At 48.9% G+C, this 18,663-nt stretch overlaps 2 protein-coding genes across 6 annotated transcripts in view; one reads left to right on the top strand and one right to left on the bottom strand.

The window, feature by feature from the left end:
- The first annotated feature begins 2,956 nt into the window (after positions 1–2,956).
- Mettl7b (methyltransferase like 7B) lies at positions 2,957–5,700 on the top strand. The gene is made up of 2 exons (XM_032909433.1): positions 2,957–3,555; positions 4,931–5,700. The coding sequence occupies exons 1-2, from the start codon at positions 3,058–3,060 to the stop codon at positions 5,165–5,167; spliced, it is 735 nt and encodes a 244-aa protein (XP_032765324.1). The 5' UTR covers positions 2,957–3,057; the 3' UTR covers positions 5,168–5,700.
- The window catches only part of Itga7 (integrin subunit alpha 7), a 26,558-nt gene continuing 13,581 nt past the window's right edge, over positions 5,687–18,663 (bottom strand). For all 5 annotated transcript variants that reach the window (XM_032909406.1, XM_032909415.1, XM_032909421.1 and 2 more), the window contains 12 exons: positions 18,523–18,638; positions 17,946–18,135; positions 15,787–15,867; positions 15,622–15,701; positions 15,450–15,524; positions 15,210–15,312; positions 14,593–14,769; positions 14,301–14,429; positions 10,851–10,964; positions 10,537–10,635; positions 10,323–10,448; positions 5,687–6,355 (listed from right to left, as the gene is read on the bottom strand). In XM_032909406.1, the coding sequence (XP_032765297.1) occupies positions 6,125–6,355; positions 10,323–10,448; positions 10,537–10,635; positions 10,851–10,964; positions 14,301–14,429; positions 14,593–14,769; positions 15,210–15,312; positions 15,450–15,524; positions 15,622–15,701; positions 15,787–15,867; positions 17,946–18,135; positions 18,523–18,638 (1,521 nt within the window). In that variant the 3' untranslated portion in view covers positions 5,687–6,124. The remainder of the gene's footprint in view (positions 6,356–10,322; positions 10,449–10,536; positions 10,636–10,850; positions 10,965–14,300; positions 14,430–14,592; positions 14,770–15,209; positions 15,313–15,449; positions 15,525–15,621; positions 15,702–15,786; positions 15,868–17,945; positions 18,136–18,522; positions 18,639–18,663) is intronic.

Raw genomic sequence — 18,663 nt, 5'->3', positions numbered from 1 at the left:
GCCATACTGTATCTGAGTTTTAACTACACGCCCTTTAGGAAGAGAAAGAGGCCTGCTGAGATGACTCAGCTAGTAAAGGTTCCTGCCACCAAAACCAACACCCAGAACCACGAGGCAGAAGAGCTAATCCTCACAGGTTGCCTTTGACCTCCACATGTGTACCTAGGTAAGAGCACAGGCACAAAACCTTTGAGAGACTTGAGGCCCCAGGGAAGGGAGAGGCCTAGTGAGAGGGAGCACCCTCTCAGGGGAGGGGGGGAAGAAGGAATGGAATGAGGAACTGTGGGAGGGGGGACTACAACAGGAATGTAAATGAAGAAAAGAATAAGAAAAGAATGAGAGAAAAGAAAGCAACTGATAACCATTTTTGAAAGGTAATAAAGAGTAAAGTTTGAGGAGAAATAGAGATGTGTAGGTAAAATGACGTGACATTCAGGATGTGGTTATGAAGGTGTTCCGCAGGCATGACACGGCCATCGAGTTTTAGCGGAGGCTATGCATGTGCGGGGCAGACCTAAACAGGAAAATTCTTTCTCTTTAATTCCAGCACTCAGTGGCAGGGTCAAGTGAATCTCTGAAGTTAAAGCCAGCAGTTTACAGAGGGAGTCCAGGACAGCCAGGGCTGCCTAGAGAAACCCTGAATGAGAGAGAGAGAGAGAGAGAGAGAGAGAGAGAGAGAGAGAGAGAGAGAGAGAGAGATTTAGTAAGATAACTACATAAAAAACAGGTCTACAAAACTCAAAAGTGATGGTAAATGAAGCAACAATCAGTTCTATGAAACCAAAAAACAAACTTTATAATAAGTAACAAAAATGATACATGTGGCTTGATGGCACCTCCTTCTCAGCCGAGCACTTAGGAGGCAGAGACAGGCTAATCTCTGAATTCAAGGCCAGCCTTGGCTACAGAGCACAGGACAGCCAGGGCTACACAGAGAAATGGGGCCTGAATGGGTCTGTACCAGGTCCTCTGTAGATACGCTGGGGCAGGTAGCTTGACAGTTTTGTAGGACTCCTAACTGTCGGAGTGGGTATGTCTCTGGCTCTTTTGTCTGCTCTTGGAACTCTTCCTCCCATTGGATGGATAAATAGATAGATAGATAGATAGATAGATAGATAGATAGATAGATAGATAGATAGATAGATAGATAGATAGATAGATAGATAGATAGACAGACAGACAGACAGATTGGTGGATGGATGGGTGGGTGGGAGGGTGGGTGGATGGATGGATGGATGGATGAATGGATGGATGGATGGATGGATGGATGGATGGAGATGAGAGACATGTGTCACCTAGTTTTGTGGATTCTAGAAGCAGGGCCTCCACATGCCAAGTGAACACTCTGACCATTGAGCCCCAGCCACATCCAATACTTATATGAACATATACTCAACCCCTTTCTTCTGAGACTAAGGATATAACTCAGTGGTACAGCAGTTGCCTAGCAAAAGACTTAACCCCACCCTAGCAAAGCACAACAAGAAGAAAGAGAAGGGGTGAAGAAGAAAAGAAAAGAAACAAAAAGAAAAGGAAAGAAAAAGAAAATGGCCACTGCCACTGCTATGCAGCCCTCAAGTCCATGAGGACTTACTAAGACACTAAGGGAGGCCTCAGACATAAAAGGCGAAAAGAAATCAATACTTTAACCACCTAGGAGTTTGCACTCGGATGCTGTGAGACCCCTGAGTCAGTGCCAGCTCTGACCTGGTCCTGAAGCTTTCCTGGACTAAGTTGTCATCAGGTCCCAAGGACTCGTCAGGCAGCCTCTTGCCCCTACACTCCATGATCATACAGGACCTACACAGGAGCAGGGCGGGGCATTAGACGTCATGTAAGGACCTCACACCTCGTTTGACACTTGAGAACACTCTCAACAGGTCGCAGAGCTCATAGCCAAGCAAGGACTAACCTCAGGTCTCCAAACTCTTTCGCTCCCTGCCTGCCCTTCTTTCTTCTCTCCTTCCTTGTCTCTTCCTTTTCTTCTATTTATGGAGTCTGGAGGCCTTGAATTTGAAATGAGTATTCAGCTCAAAAATAATGCCTTCTTAGAGCCAGTGAGATGGCTGAGGTAGCTAAAGTGCTTTCTGTGCAAGTCTGCAGACCTGGGTTTGATCCCCAGAACCTACATAAAGATACAAGGAAAGAACCAACCCCACGAAGTTGTCCTCTGACCTCCACCTGCTAACCTTGGTACGTATGCGTGCACACACACTCATAACATTAAAAAGAAAGCCAGAGCCTGTTGAGATGAATCCGCAGGTAAAGCCATTTACTGACAAACCGGACAACCTGAGTTCAATCTTTGGTACTCAAGTGGTGGACAGACAGAACCAACTCCCACGAGTTGTCATTGGACCTCCACAAGTGCATCATAGCATACATACACTCAAGAGCGTGCATACAGTGCATGCATACATACATAAAATTTTAAATATATTATTTAACGGGATTTTTTTTAAGTGCCCTCTTTCAGTTCAGGGCCCCAAGCACAGCAGACCAGCACTCTGCTGCTGAGGCCTGTCTCCAACCCCAGAGCCTTTCTTCTGACTAATAACCTCCTTCCCTCTCCTAACCATCAGGCCTGACCCTGTACATTCTATTTGGCCATCATTTAGGACAAAGGCATTTTGCTGATTACAATTCCAGAGGGTGTTTCTAGTTTGCACAACCTGAGCAGATCTGAGAACGATGAGTCAACTCTGCTCCTAGCCTTTGGCTCCCATGAGGCTGTGATCTGAAAGATGCCCCCGCACCTGGCCCCCTTCCTGCTCCCTCTGAGGCAACCCAGCATGCTCAACCATCTTCTAAAACCCGGTAACATGGGCACTGCCTTGATCCTTCACCGACATAAAACTTGTTGAAGAGTCATTTACATTGCGTGACCCATGCTTCTGGAGGAATTCCACATGCACATGCTCCGCCCAGTAAAAGAATTACCAGGCAAGAGGCAAAGAGCAAAGTCCTGTCAGAGGAGGAGGGGAGACTTACATCTGCCAGCCTGGGCAGAGGCAAAAATCCAGTGTTCCACAAGACGCGCCATCAGAAGCTGACGCCATGGATGTCCTGGTTCCATTGCTGCAGCTGCTGGTGCTGCTCCTGACTCTGCCTTTACACCTGCTGGCTCTGCTGGGCTGCTGGCAGCCCATATGCAAAACCTACTTCCCCTACCTAATGGCCACACTAACAGCCAGGTCCTACAAAAAGATGGAGAGCAAGAAGCGAGAACTATTTAGCCAGATAAAAGATCTTAAGGGGACTTCCAACGAAGTGACCCTGCTGGAGCTGGGCTGTGGCACTGGTGCCAACTTCCAGTTCTACCCGCCTGGCTGCAAGGTCACCTGTCTGGACCCAAACCCCAACTTTGAGAAGTTTCTGACCAAGAGCATGGCTGAGAACAGGCACCTCCAATACGAGCGCTTCATTGTGGCGTACGGAGAAAACATGAAACAGCTGGCCGACAGCTCCATGGATGTGGTGGTCTGTACCCTGGTGCTGTGTTCTGTGCAGAGCCCCAGAAAAGTCCTTCAGGAAGTCCAGAGAGTCCTGAAGCCGGTGAGTAGACTAGGAAGGGTATAGGCCTGGAACAGGTAAGCAAAGCAGGGGCAATCCAGAGGAAGCTGATGTAGCCCTCCATCGGACAGCTGAATGCACCATCAGAACGGCCTATTAGGCATAAGCATCTGCGGATGAGTGGGAGATCTGACCATGAAGGGGCACAGAGGATGCTGTGGAAACACAGGGGAGTGAGGAGAGTTAGGGAAGACAGCGGAGGCAATGAAATTTAAATTGATGTCTGAGAAGTTATCATGGTTTGGGGGTGTGAGGGGAGGGAATAAAGGTGTTCTAGTGGAGGATGGGGGGGAATAAAACTCTTCAAGCAGAAGTGTTAGGGGGAGTCGAGTCTATGAGAGTTTGAGCGGGGCGTGGAAAGAGAGGAATTCAGGGTAATTTCCGAAGTTTCTGGCTTGTACAGCTGAAGAGGGTGTGGATGACTCGTCCACTTGCTGGAATGGAAAAACTGTTCTGGACGTGCTGGGTCTCAGGATCCGCTAAGATATCCATGCAGAGAAGCCACACGGGTTGTTAAAAGTTCAGGTCTGGAAGTCAGGACAAGATGTGATCTAGAGACTGAGCTCTGAACCGGGTGACCTTTCAGTGGTGATTCAGTATAGCAGTGGACAAATTCCCTAGGAAGACTACACTGGGGGAAAAGGGCTTGAGGGAGTCCTGTTGCAGTCAGAAGAAGCTGGGATCACACCTCTGTGTAGCACGTGTGTCTGACCCACAGCCCCAGGTCAGCCATGAAGGTGACCCAACACAAATTTGTAAATTTATTTAAAATACATAAGACGTTTTTGTGACTTTTGTAACTTAACCACTAAGTAGCTGGGCACATACCTTTAATCCCAGCACTTGGGAGCCAAAGGCAGGCAGATCTCTGAGTTCAAGGCCAGCCTGGTCTTCAGAGTGAGTTCCAGGACAGCCAGGGCTACACAGAGAAACCCTGTGTCCAAAAAATAAATAAATAATAAATAAATAATAAAACAAAACAAAAAAGCTTAATCACAGATTTCTTGAGCACGAACAGGTAGACAAGAAGTATCGTGTCACAGTGCTCAAAGATTACACACTTGCTCCTGTTCCCTGCTGTATAATATTCTAGTAATTCTATACAGATCTTTCCCCTGTTGTGGCCACCCAGTTACCAGAAGCTCCTTATATGCACTGTGAGGAGGGCAGGAGCTGGACATATAGGTAATGTCTGGAGCTGTTTGTGCCATAAACTCTTAGGACAGAACCTCTTACTTCAGAGAGATCCGGCACGCCGGGTCTTAGAGAAGGAAGAGAATTGAGACAAAGAGTCACATGGAGCAGATAAACGTTCTTGACTCCTTCCTTCCTTCCTTCCTTCCGCCCTCCCTCCCAGGGAGGCCTGCTGTTCTTCTGGGAGCATGTGTCTGAGCCTCAGGGAAGCCAGGCCCTCCTGTGGCAGCGAGTTTTAGAACCTACCTGGAAACACATCGGAGATGGCTGCCACCTCACCAGAGAGACCTGGAAAGACATTGAGAGGGCACAGTTCTCTGAAGTCCAACTGGAATGGCAGCCCCCTCCCTTCAAGTGGTTACCTGTTGGGCCCCACATCATGGGGAAAGCTGTGAAATAACTCTCCCCAAGAAGGCCATCTGATCTCCCCATCTGCAGCCAGAAGCCACCCCAGTACTTCTAAGGAGGGGTCAGGTAAAGCAGAGACTCTCAGCACCGCTGCCACGGCCGGGGTGATCATTAATCAGCTTCCGCCTTTCTCCACAGTGAGGCTTTCTTCCTGCTCTCTTGAGGCAGAAAACTAGACTGCAAGGCCGTGGACTTACCCAACCCTTCTAGGACCCCTATTCATTCATTCATTCATTCTCTCTCTCTCTCCTCTCTCTCTCTCTCTCTCTCTCTCTCTCTCTCTCTCTCTCTCTCTCTCTCCTCTCTCTCCTCTCTCTCGCCCTTATGTGTCCTTCCAGCCATGCCCCGTGTCTCACAGCATTGTAACGTTCTCCCTGGTGCCCCCTTGGCATGTATCCCCTGCTTGGCCACCTCAGCCTCCCTCCCTACCACACACTCTGTCCTGAACTACAGAGGAACCGAGAGCAGGAAAACGTCAGAATGAGAGCAGCACTCAATAAAGCAGCCAGAGTTCTTATTGTCAAATACTTTTTAATAAATAGACAAAATCCGCTGGGCTGGTACAGCACACTAAGGCCAGAGCACAGGGAAGACTTAGGAGGGAAGGGCCCCTGAGACAGTGACACGACCTCTTCCCTGACCCTCTGTCTAAGGCACTTTGGGGAAGACAGGTCTTACAGGGTGGGTGAGAGAGGCAGCTCAGTACCCCTTCTTCTCCATCCTGCACCAGGACATGCCTGTCCTTCCAGCCATGCCCCGTGTCTCACAGCATTGTACGGAGAAGATGGGAGGGGGTGGTTCTCACGGTGGGAAAGATCTGTGCCCCTGAGAAAGCAGAACCTGCCTTGTTTCAACATGAAGCCAGCAACCTACTCCACTATCTCCACCCCCAAAGCCATCTTGGGAAAGGGTGGAAGGAACCCAGAGGCTGGGCTTGGGACAGGAGAAGTTAGGCGGTGACTGGCACAGGATGTCCATCAGGACCCAGCTCAGGGTGCCAGTCGGCAGCCAGGATGGGGTGTGCGTCGGAGCCCTCCCACTGGGAATTGCCCCAGTTACTCCTCTGAATGGTGCCTGTCTTCTCCTCCTTGAACTGCTGCCGGTCTTCCCGAAGGATCTTCACTGCGTGGTACTGGGGTACAGTGGCCTCGGGGTGCTTCGCCCGCTTGAAGAATCCCAGCTATAAGGACACCAAGCCAGACCATAAGGAGACTGCAGAACTGAGGCCCCTTGAAGCCCCTCACCATCCCTGGGCTAGAAAGAACCAGCCGAAGCAAATGCCAAGTAGGCTGGTCAGTTTCCAGCACACTGGGCAGTCCCCAGCTTGCTACCATCAGTACCGGGGTCCAAGGTTCTCACACAGCAGGAGGAAAACCAGGAAACCCAAGGAGTGAACCAAGGACGTCTCCCTTGGTCCCTGAAAGAGAGGCTTGAAACTGAACATCAGGACCTCCCAAGCCTTCCTCTCTTACTCAAACTTCTTTAGAAACCTCAGGAGTGTCTCCTAGGATACAAGATCCAAGGGATAAATAACCTTCTAGACCTCCCCTCCAACCTCGTGTGCATACACCTGTGGCCTTCTATGCATCCCCTTGGCCAGGGTAGTTTAACCCCTCACCTACCAAGATGGTGTTAGACCCCTTGCATACTAAAACTTAGAATAGACAAGACTCCTCCTGCATGCTCAGACTGCACAACCATCTCTGCACACTGTTCCCACAGAAAAGACATGCATGGAACCACCCCACCTGCCCACATGCTCACACTCCTAGCCTACCCGTCTGTGCATGCCGGGCTACGTATGCTCACACTTAGAACCTCACCTTTCTAATTACTCCTTACCTCGGACACTAGGACCCTCACCTCCCTTGTGCACACTTCCCTTCTTACCCTGCACATTCCTGACACATAGCCCCACACATTCACGACCCCCACACCCAAATTCTGGGATCTGTACATAGACTCACACATATAAGCACATAGATATGCACCCGTTTGCATACACACGTGCACACACAACAGTTACCCCACAGTCCCTGGGCCCCCAGCCTCCATGGCCGAGGGCTGCACGGCCAGATGGGCTCGGTGATAGTTGGTTGGAAATGATGAACTTGGACTGTTCCGACGGAAGAAGCCGCACTGGGATGTTGAAGGATAAGGGGTAAGAGGCAGAGGATAGGAAGACTGAAGAGGAATTGGACCTCTGTATCTGTTCTCTGGGAGTAGTGGATGGGACGGGCATCCTGAGGCCAATCTTGAAGGTATTAATCGTCCCTAAGACTGGGCAAGTTCTCAACAGCATGGGTGCCACCCTAGAGCTTGGCTCACTGGTGACACACACTTCTCAAATAGCAGGTGGGCAAGGCAGTCCACAGAGCCCCAAAGATGTGTTTGGTTATGCACCAGCCCCACATGTAGCATGTGGCTCAGAGATGGGTCTGGTGGAGCATGAAATCCCCTACACTGACACACGCATGTGTGTGCTTTTATGTTGAGCCAACAGAATTCCATTACAGCTCTGTTCAAGCAAGAATGGTTCCATGTACAGTCTGGTGTGCAGCTCCCATTCAGCGCCAAGCAGTTCCCTGAGCTAGTGTTACAGTCGTTGGCCTTGATCACAGCTTCCTTCCCAGGCTTTGCTCCGGTTAAATCAGACCACACTTCCCTACTCCTGGGGCTTTATCCACGATGGTTCTTCTAGAAGTCTCACATCCCACTCCCATCTGCCCTCATCCCAATCCAAACACTTCACCCTCTTCCCAGGCCTAGCTCCAGGGGAACGCCCTCTAAAGAGTTCCCACTGTCTCAACTTAACACCTTCTACCTCTCCCTCAACTACGAGGCTTCCCAGTGGACAACACAATCCTTGAGGATAAGGATGCACCGGAGTCATCTCCAAAGCATCCAGGGCAGATGGAGTTCCTGGTGTTTGTGGGGTAAGTGCTCCATAGAGTTGCTAGATTGCAGGGGGCCATGCAAGAACTCATGGAATGCAGCCCACCAGTTAGCCCAGTCACCATGGGTGCCTCAGAGGGCACAACCCCAAGAACCATGTGTCCTGAGGACTCCATGCTGCTGTGAGGTTTTGCTCTGGTTGTTTCCCTTCCGGTCATGATCTATGAGTTGTACAAAAACTCTGTGGGGCTCTCCAGCTCCTCACTGGGCAGTGTCATTGGACTTTCAATAACAGCAATTATCTTTTCCAAGCATTGCTGCTGGAGCAGATTAATGACTCAACCACCACCTTACAAACAATCTAGAGGCTGGAGAGTTGGCTCAGTGGTTAAGAGCACTGACTGCTCTTCCAGAAGTCCTGAGTTCAAATCCCAGCAACCACATGGTGGCTGTAATGAGATCTGATGCCCTCTTCTGGTGTGTCTGAAGACAGATACAGTGTACTCATATATGATTAATAAATAACTCTAAAAGAAAAAATTTAGAAATGTAGATTATTAGTAAAGTTAGGTTAAGATGTTTTTGTTAGTGGCTGTGACATAGAAAATTTTGGGGAACAATTTAAAGTTCGGAAAGTCACACTCTTGTTAATTGGGTGAAGGATTTTGAGGTCAAGGAGTAGGAACAATGGCGGCCAGACTAGTACTAGCTGATGTGCTTTTTTTTTTTTTTGGTTCTTTTTTTCAGAGCTGGGGACCAAACCCAGGGCCTTGTGCTTCCTAGGCAAACGCTCTACCACTGAGCTAAATCCCCAACCCCCTGATGTGCCTTTCTTGCTAAGGATCAAGATGATGATTAATTTCTTGGACCCATTTTTGCTTCCTGATGTGCTTTAATTAATTAAATTTAATTAATTAATTTAATTAAAAACTGTGGATGGGCAGGTGTGCACACTGGGAATTTAAAGTAGAAATGGCTGCTTGCTCTTTATATAAAAGTTTACATTTGTGATTCTTTTAAAATTTTTTATAAGATTACTTTTCAAGATAAATAATAAAATAATTGATCCGTTTTTATAACCATAAATTGCAGCCTCCCTGCAAGAGGCTGATAAAAATACTTTGCCTACTTACCCTTTGTTAATCTGTAACAAGTTACTTAAACATGAACATACATGTCCTTGGGAATAATTTGTTTTTTACCTGTAATATGTAAAACATTTAACTATGTAAGGGTATTGGGAACATGCTTTTTTTTTTTACATATAACTGACTGTAATTATTCACTTAAAGAAAAATAGAATGTAACCATAGGGTAATTTGCATATTGCTTGAATGATTAAGCTATAGGGGAAAATAAAGTTGTTGGAGCTTGTTGGAGCCTTGCTTCAGCCACCAAGTAAGTGTGTGTGTGTGTTATGTGTGCAAGTATATGTGTATGTATGTGTGTATGTATCTATGACTGTGTTTGTATGTGTGTGTCTGTATGTGTATGTATGTATGTATGTATGTGCATATGTGTGTCTGTATGTGCATATGTGTGTCTGTATGTGTATATGTGTGTATGTATATGTGTATGTATCTATGAGTGTGTATGTATGTGCATGGATTTATGTACATGTCTATGTGTGTGTATGTATGTGTGTATGTGTGTCTGTATGTATGTGTATATGTGTGTATGTATGTATGTGTGTATGTTTGTATCTATGTGTGTTTATGTATGTGTGCATGTGTATATGTGTATATATGTGTGTGTGTATATATGTATGTATATGTATCTATGTGTATGTGTGTATCTATGTGTGTATGTGTGTGTATATATATGTGTATGTATATGTATGTTTGTGTGCATGTGTATATGTATAGATGTGTATATGTGTATATATGTGTGTGCTATGTGTGTATGCATATGTGTGTATGTAGGGGTGTGTGTGTGTATGTGTGTGTAGGGGTGTGTGTGTATGTGTGTATGTAGGGGTGTGTGTGTGTGTGTGTGTGTGCGTATATAGGTGTATGTGTGGGTGTGTGTTTTCTCATCCTTTTCACTAGCCCCTGAGAATTGTTTTACTCCTTCAGAAAAAAGTCTGCTGAGTGATTAATCGCTGACTCCATGCCTCTCCTAAACAGTGTACCTGCCCTGTCAAAGCTGGCCTTTGGCAAATGGCACCCACGCAGGGATGAGTGCATGTGTGGGTGAGAGGTTAGCCACTCTAAGTCTAGTTCATACTTGTTCCATCCCTCCTCAAGCCTCACCTTCCACAGCAGCAGCACCAGCAGGGCCAGTACTAGCAGCCCAGCCAGCACCGCCAGGAGGATGACCCACCAGGGGACTCCTTCTGCAACCACGGCCACGGGGTCCAAGTATACCATCACTGGGATCTGAGAAACAAGAAGCTCAAAAGCTGGAGTGAGTGGGAAGGAGGAGAGTCCCCACCCGCCCACCACATCCGCCAGCCTGGCAGCTCACCACTGTGGATGCATCTCTGAGCAGCAAGTTCTTAATGGAGGATTTCACTGTGATGTTGGCTCGGACGATCACCTCCAGGGACTTCACGGACATGTACTCCTAAGGGGATAAGGAAGAGACGCCTTCTCAATGCCCATGTTCCCCTCAACCCTCCCCAGTCACTGAGATTACAGATTGAACGGTGCCAAGGCAGAGGGTAAATGGGTAAATTTGGCTTTACAGAGTGCTGCGTTTGGACGGGAAAGGGGAAGAAGCAAACTCCAATGGGGCTTTTGCAGAAGACGCCCAGCCTGGAACCCCAACGGTGCCCTCACCTCCAGAAAGGTGCTGTTCCAGAGGCGGCCCCAGACATGAAGCACGGCTGCACGATCAAAGCTGTAGAGTGGGCAGCTGAATACCACACACTTGGCCGTGCCCTGGGCGCAGTCCTAGGAACAAGGAGAGGCAGGACCCTGAGCCGTGAGTCTGCCTCTCTCCCATGCTCTCATCTGACCTCAAACTCCAGGAAGTCTTCCCAAGACAACTCTCTGGCCCAAAATAGTACCTACCTCAACTCTAGACTATTTGGCTTTGAAACACATTGGGGGGAGCTGTCTTTCACTTCCTAGCAACAGGCAGAGCATCTTCCTGAGGTGAAACCCACCCAACCTATTATCTCAGTTACTAAGCATCCAGTAACTACCAGGCACTTACCTCGGATAAGCTCCAAATCTTGAGACAAGGTCTCACTAGCCCAAGCTAACCTCAAACTTATCCTTCTGACCTTGGCCTCTATGTGCTGAGACTGCTCTGATGTAGACCACTGCGCCTGGCATCAGTGTTTCTCAAAAGAAGAAACCTAAGCTTAAGGAAAGCCACCAGCCCTACTTCAGGTCACATAGCTAGTAAAGCTATTCAGTGGTGCCAGAAAGGTGATGCACACCTTTGATCCCAGCACTCAAGAATGGGAGATGTGTCTCTGTGAGTTTGAGGCCAGCCTGGTCTATACAGGGCATTCCAGGACAGCCAAGACTACATAATGAGACTTTGTCTTGAAGAAGAAGAAGAAGAAGAAGAAGAAGAAGAAGAAGAAGAAGAAGAAGAAGAAGAAGAAGAAGAAGAAGAGGAGGAGGAGGAGGAGGAGGAGGAGGAGGAGGAGGAGGAGGAAGAGGAGGAGGAGGAGGAGGAGGAGGAGGAGGAGGAGGAGGGGGGGGAGGAGGGGGAGGAGGGGGAAGAGGGGGGTTGGGTATTTAGCTCAGTGGTAGAGCACTTGGGGAGGAAGGGCAAGGAAGGGAGGAGGAAAAAGGGGGAGGAGGGGGAGGGAGGAAGAAGGAGGAGGAGGAAGAGGAAGAAGGAGGGGGAGGAAGAGGAGGAGGAAGAGAAAGGAGGAGGAGGGGAGGAAGAAGAAGTTGTTGTTAAGAGGCGAGGGGGGAGGAGAGGACAGGGGAGGGGAAGGGAAGGGAGGAGACAATTTAGTAGCAAAGCAGACATTTGAAGTCAGATTCATATTTGGCAAAGTCCATTCTAAACTCACTGAGGAAGAAGTTGAGAGGAGTTACTAGGGCCAGGAAAGTCACACTCTTCCTTCCAAGCCAGACTTGAACTTAAAAGTTACCCTTAGAATAACAATCGAAATGTAAATAAGAAATACCCAAGTTAATAAAGATAAAAAAAAAAAAGTTACCCTTACTCACCATTCACCACAGACACACACACACACACACACACACACACACACACACACACACACATGAGAATGGCTTGAGAGGGTTTGGAGTCCTTCTTTAGAAAACATTTTCTCAGTGGGGAGGGTGCACACTGCTGTACACATACGAACGTCAAAGGACAACTTTCAGGAGCTGGGCCTCTCCTTCCACCATGTGGTGAGTCCCGGGTATGGAACTCGAGTCTTCGGTCCTGGCAGCAAGCACCCTTACTCACTCAGCCATCTCCTAGCCCCTTTTTGAAATTTTTTGGTCTTCCATTACTTTTTCAAAACTCTTTTGTCAGCTTGTTGAAAGGCAAGGCTCTCTGCTGCCTCTATTTTGTATAACAAGAATCCTAAGTGATGGGGAGGTGGCTCGGCAGTTAAGAGCTCTGACTATGCTTGCAGAGAGCCTGTGCTCAGTTCCCAGAAGCCACACAGCAGCTCACAGCCATCCATAACTCCATTTCTAGGGGGTTCGAAGCCTTCTTCCGACCTCCATGGGCACGAGGTGCACACATGACGCACATACATGAATGCGGGCAAAACACTCATAAACATAAACAAATCTTCTAAAAATATTTCTAAAGAATCTGAGATAGTACATGAGGTGAAACGAGCCAGGAACGGGTAGAAAAATGTCACACGGTCACCTGTGTGGTCTCTAGAAGAAGGCACGGTGTGCATGTGGGTCACATACATATGTGCAGGCAAAACACCGAATAAAAATTATAATAAAATTACTTTTTAAAAAAAGACAGAAAAGGAAATAGTAAGTAAAACCAGGCACAGGGACACATGCCTGCAATTCTAGCATCTGAGAGGAAATAAAAGGGTACAAACTGGAAGGATGCCTGGGCTGCATAACGACATCCCTTCCCCTCTCAAGGGAATGAGGATTAGGCTGTACTTCAGTAGTGGAGTGCTCTTCTGGCATATGCAAGGCCCTAGTTTGATCTCCAGCCCTTCTAAGTAAAGAGGGAACACACTGTATTTCACGTCATAATGTGCCACTTGGCTCTGAAATAAAAATAAATGCAATTAATAAGTAACTAGATCTGGTGGCGTATCCTCGTAATCCTAGCGCCAGGAAGGCTGTTAGGTTTGCCATGAGCTAGGGACTCTTTCTGAGCTAGGCAGAGTGACACATGCTTTTAATCCCAGCACTCAGGAAGCAGAGGCAGGAGGGTTTCTGTGAGTTCAAGGCCAGCCTGGTTTCCAGAGCAAATTCCAGGACAGCCAAGGCTACACAGAGAAAACCCTGACTAGTAAAATCGGAGAGAGAGAGAAATAAGAGCAACTATTTCAAAGTTCTTGTTAACCAGGAGTCTCTCAGAGCTGCCAGCCCTGTGGAGAAGTTGAAACTAGACATATTTCACAGCAGCAGCGACTTCCAGACACACAGCTGCCCCTGTTCTTTATCCTCAGGTATCAAAGAGGCATGGGGAGGCTTCAGCACAGAAAAAGAACGGGATGTGAGAGAGTGGACCGACCACTCTGGAGAATGGCCAAGTTTCTCCAGGGCTGTACTGCCCACATTGCCATGCCTGGGTTACCTCCACCCACAGTGTCTCCAACTGACATCTGTACCACATTCTCACCGTCAGCACCAATGGAGGAGCAAGCATAGAGCCTTGAACAAAACCAGCTAAACACCAAAAGTACATGGGAAAACGGGAAGCAAAACCACCCAAAACGGATAGCTTTACAAACCTCACACGTATACCATAACCTTAATTATGACAACAGAGTGCTGAGCCTGATGGTACACGCCTGTAATCCCAGCACTTAGACGGTGCAGCCCTCATGCAGCCCTCGTAACATGTGATGTTTCGTATAAATGAGCAGGATCACTTGCTTGGCTACCTAGCTGGCCCTGGAGTGGGCAGTGGGAGTTGCAGAGTCTGAGGTGTTAGGGACTGTTCCTTGGGCACTCTCTCCCTCTAGCTTTGATGCTTACTCACTCCTGGTGTTTGAGCACCTTATCAGGCTGACCTCCATGGAACATTCTGTGCACCTGCGATAGCCCCTCTACTACACATGCACCCCCACAGTGGCTGCACCATTTGCCCTGCCTCACCAGAGTCACATTTCTCTTCTCAGCGGAGGACACTGGCCACCAAGATGTGCTAGGTTCCACCTTCTCTGGAGGCTCCTGCGGCTCCGGCTGCCCCAGCTCTCGCCGCCTCCTGTCCCTGCTGTCCACATCCTGGACAGGGAAGAGGAAGGAGCAGATAGGGTCCCTCCAAATACTGCAACCGTGAGATGGCATCTGCTCTCCACCATGTGCACAGCTCTCTCTGCTGCATGGCATCCCCCGACCCAGTCTCCCCAAACCCCACCCACTCACCCACCCTGCCTCTAAGCCTCACCAGGTGGAGGATGTTGGGTCTTGGGGAGCAGATCCCTTTCTTCTCAGGCCCCTGTCCACCCTCGAGCTCCACTCGCATGGGGTACAGCAGCCATTTCCCGTTGGCAATCTCATGGGGCCACATGATGTTGAGGAAGGCAGAGCCCAGAGTATTGAGTGACTGGCCTTGATTGGAGACCTATGGGCCCGAAGCAGTGTGAGGAAACGAAGCTCAGATACATCACAGAGAGAGGAGCAAGGCTGAGGGGAAACACAGCCTCACCAAAGCTGTACAGTCTAGATCAGACCGGGCATCATTCTCTCCTCATACCAAACCTAGGCAAAGCTGAGCACAGGTGAGAGAGGGGTCTGGGTCAAGCCAGGGTGAAGTATTAAGGAAAGGCATAAACTGTGCCCAGGACCCCCTTCCAGTCAGAGCCCGAGCAGAGGTGCTTCCCAGAGCCTCTCAGCCCTGCAGGAGGACTCACGGAGACCCCTGCACCAGCATGTTCTTAGCACCGCCCACCCAGTGCAGAAGCATTGGAACCCCAGGACCACCATGTGGGGGACAGGTTTCCACAGCCCAGCCTCTGTGCCAAGAAGAGAGGGGACGGAGGAGGGGCCACACAAAATGCTTACCGTGACCTCGTACTTGACCTTGCTGCCCACGTCCCTCTCAGACCGCATGGCGCTCTCCCCCTTCACCTTGCCAGAGAAGAAGAGTTGCTGAGGAGTGGCCACCCTGGTTGTTGAGAGACGAGAAGAAGGGATAAAGAAGCCTGGGGTCTGGCCAAATGGAGTCAGGAGGGTAAGGCCAAGGAAGGCAGAGCACAAACCGGGATTGGGAGCGGCAGAGGGGCCCACGCAAGCAGTGCTTACCCTGAAATGGACAGCGGCAATTCAATGAAGACATGAGCCCGAACGGAGACCGGATGCAGGTCCTGCTCACTGATCCTGACATGTGGACACAGGCAAGTGTGTGCCGTTGGCACAGGAACCCTGTGAGGCACTCGAAGCCTTTCTAAGCGACCCGACCTGACCCCAGGCTTACGTGGCTAAGAGCAATTCCACCTTCAGCTCTGTGGTCTCAATGGTGATTCCAGAGGTGCTGAGGATGAGGTAAAAGGTGACCTGCCCAGTACAGAATGACAGGTGAGTCAGGGGACGGCTGGGCCTTAAGCATGGGCCACTCAAGGCACAAGCCAGGCATGCTAACCTGAGCGCCTCTCTTCATAGGGTTCCCGAGCTCACACTCGACATGAGAGGCATTCTCGTTGGACAGGCAGAGCGGCTTCTCCTGGATTGGGAAGGGAAGAATAGATCAGTTTGAGTTACTAAAGCTCTCAAGATCTCACCTCATGTGTACATACAATGGAGTTTTATTTAGCCATAAAGAAGAGCAGAACTGTCATCTTCAAGAAAACGGGTAGAACTGGATGAAGATCACCATGTTAAGCAAAGCAAGCCAGACTCAGAAAGACAAGCATCACTTTTTCTCTCCTATAACAAATAGGAGAGAAAAAAAATACATGCACATGTATATGTATATATATATATACATATATATATATATATATATATATATATGATGTAAAAGTGAAAGGGGAACTGTATGGGGGTGGGGGAACTAGATGAGGGGTTCTAAACTGGGAGTAAGGGAGCACAAGAATAGATAATAAGAAAAAAGAAATGTTGCAAATTTTCTTTCATATGTGGAATCTAAATATATATAAACCTCCTATATGTGGTCCCTGTGAGTGTGTATGTGTGTGCATGTGTGTGTGCGTGTGTGTATGTGAGTGTGTGTGTGTGCATGTGTGTGCATGTGTGAGTGTGTACGTGTGCATGTGTGTATGTGCGTGTACAGCTATGTGAGTGTATATGTGTGCGCGTGTGTGTGCGTATGTGCATGTGTGTGTGTATGTGTGTGCATGTGCCTATAACTCCAGTCCTTGGTAGGCTGAGGCAGAAGGACTGCCACAAGTTCGAGGTCAGCTTGGGCTACATAGAGAGACCTTGTATCAAATATACATATGGACCAAGCTCGGCACTTGGAGGTGCGTGCCTTTAAGTCTACCACTCTAGAGGCAGAAGCTTGTGGATCTCTGTCAACTGAGGCCAGCCTGCTCTGTAGAGCAAGTTCCAGGCCAGTCAAGGCTACATAAGTATGACCCTGTCTCAAACACACACGTGCACGTACGTACACGCATGTTCACACACACACACACACACACACACACACAACAGAGACGTATATTGGGAGGAAGAAGAAGGGTAAAGAGGAAAGTAGGAACAAGACAGGTTAATACTGGAACAGAAAGACAAATAGTGTGTGTGTGTGTGTGTGTGTGTGTGTGTGTGTGTGTGTGTGTGTGCATAAGCATGCGGGGACTATGTAGTGGGAGAAAGAAAATGTGGTGGTTGAATAAGAATGTCTCCCACAGGCTGATAGATTTGAATGTTTAGCCATTAGGGAGTGGCACTATTGGGAGGTGCTGCCTCACTGGAGTAGGTGTGACCTGGTTGGAGTACGTGTGGCCTTGTTGAAGGAAGTGTGTCATGGAGAGTGGGCTTTGGGGTTTCAAATGCTCAATCTAGGCCCAGTCTCCCCTTGTGTCTTCCTGCTGCCTGCCGATCTGAACGTAGACTCTCCTGCACCTCTCCAGCCACATCTGCGTGCCTCCATGCTTCCCGCGATGACGATAATGGCCTAAACCATCAAAACTGTGAGCCAGTCCCAATCAAGTGCTTTCCTATGTAAGAGTCGCCCATGGCGGGCTGGAGAGATGGCTCAGCGGTTAAGAGCATTGTCTGCTCTTCCAGAGGTCCTGAGTTCAATTCCCAGCAACCACATGGTGGCTCACAACCATCTGTAATGGGATGCTCTCTTCTGAAGAGAACTACAGTGTAATAACATATAAATAAAATAAATAAATCTTTAAAAAAAAAAGAGTCGCCCATGGCAAGGGACCAGGCACAGTAGTGCACACTTTAGTCCCAGCACTTTGGAGGCAGAGGCAGGTGGATCTCGGTGAGTTCGAGGCCAGGCTCATCTACAAATTGAGTTCTAGTATAGTCAGGGCTGCTACACAGAGAAACCCTGTCTCTGGGAGAAAAATAATGTTGCCATGGTCACGGTGTCTCTTCACAGCTACGAAACACAGGAACAATGACTAAGACGGGGAGGAAGAGATTGGGAGTCATGATGACCAGATAAGCACACCGAAATACAGGTTTGAAAACATCGTGATAGGACTCATGACAACCAAAAAAAAACAAAAAAACAAAAAACAAAAAAAAAAAAACTCACAAAAGAAATAACAAAAACAAAAACGTTAAAGGACCCACCCACTATGCCCTGTCCCAGGTTCTTACCACAGAGTCCAGAGTGCGGACTCCCGAGTATCGAAGAGAGGCTGGGAGGGTGACCAGGAGCTGGGCTTCATGAGCGTCATCCCCATCTGCCTGAGGCCGGGCTGGGTCAGAGGGCAGGTTGGTGACTGTCAGCTCCAGGCCTATGAATGGCTGCCCGCTCAGCGCAAACAGGGCGGTCCCATCCAGATCCCTGGAGGACAGGACCCAACTCACTGGAGAATCTGGGCCTCTCACCGGCTCTCTCTTCCCAATCAGTCAAGTACACACTGCCTCTCCTCCCACTCCAGGTCCCCCAGCTCTTTCAGTGCACCTCGATCCTTACAATCCTCACCCTAACTCCAGCACTTTCTGACCTCGTATAAACAGCAAGGCCTTGGGGCCTCTGCTCCCCATTCATAACACGGAGCCAGCCATCCCTGCCTCACCGAGGAGTGTGTAACAAAACATACAGCATTGTACAGACTAGGAGAATCCTCTCTGCTCAGGACACTATGGGCTTCTGAGTCAGGGCCTCTGCCTGACCACTCTGAGCTCTGGTCCTCTCCTCCCCCACAAACGCACTCTCCACCCTTCTCACATGGGCAGAGCCTGGAACTCTGTGTCGCTGATCCGGGAACAGAACTGGGCCTGCGCAAGCTGGAGGTTGCTCTGACAGATCTTATCGTCACCACAGCCTTGCTTCAGGAAGTGGATCTAGGAGAGTATTGAGGAGAAGATC

Source organism: Rattus rattus, chromosome 1, assembly GCF_011064425.1.
Source record: "Rattus rattus isolate New Zealand chromosome 1, Rrattus_CSIRO_v1, whole genome shotgun sequence".
In the NCBI taxonomy this organism is placed as follows: domain Eukaryota; kingdom Metazoa; phylum Chordata; class Mammalia; order Rodentia; family Muridae; genus Rattus; species Rattus rattus.
Note: the sequence above shows the minus strand (reverse complement) of the source record. Positions and strands in the feature narration are given on the sequence as shown.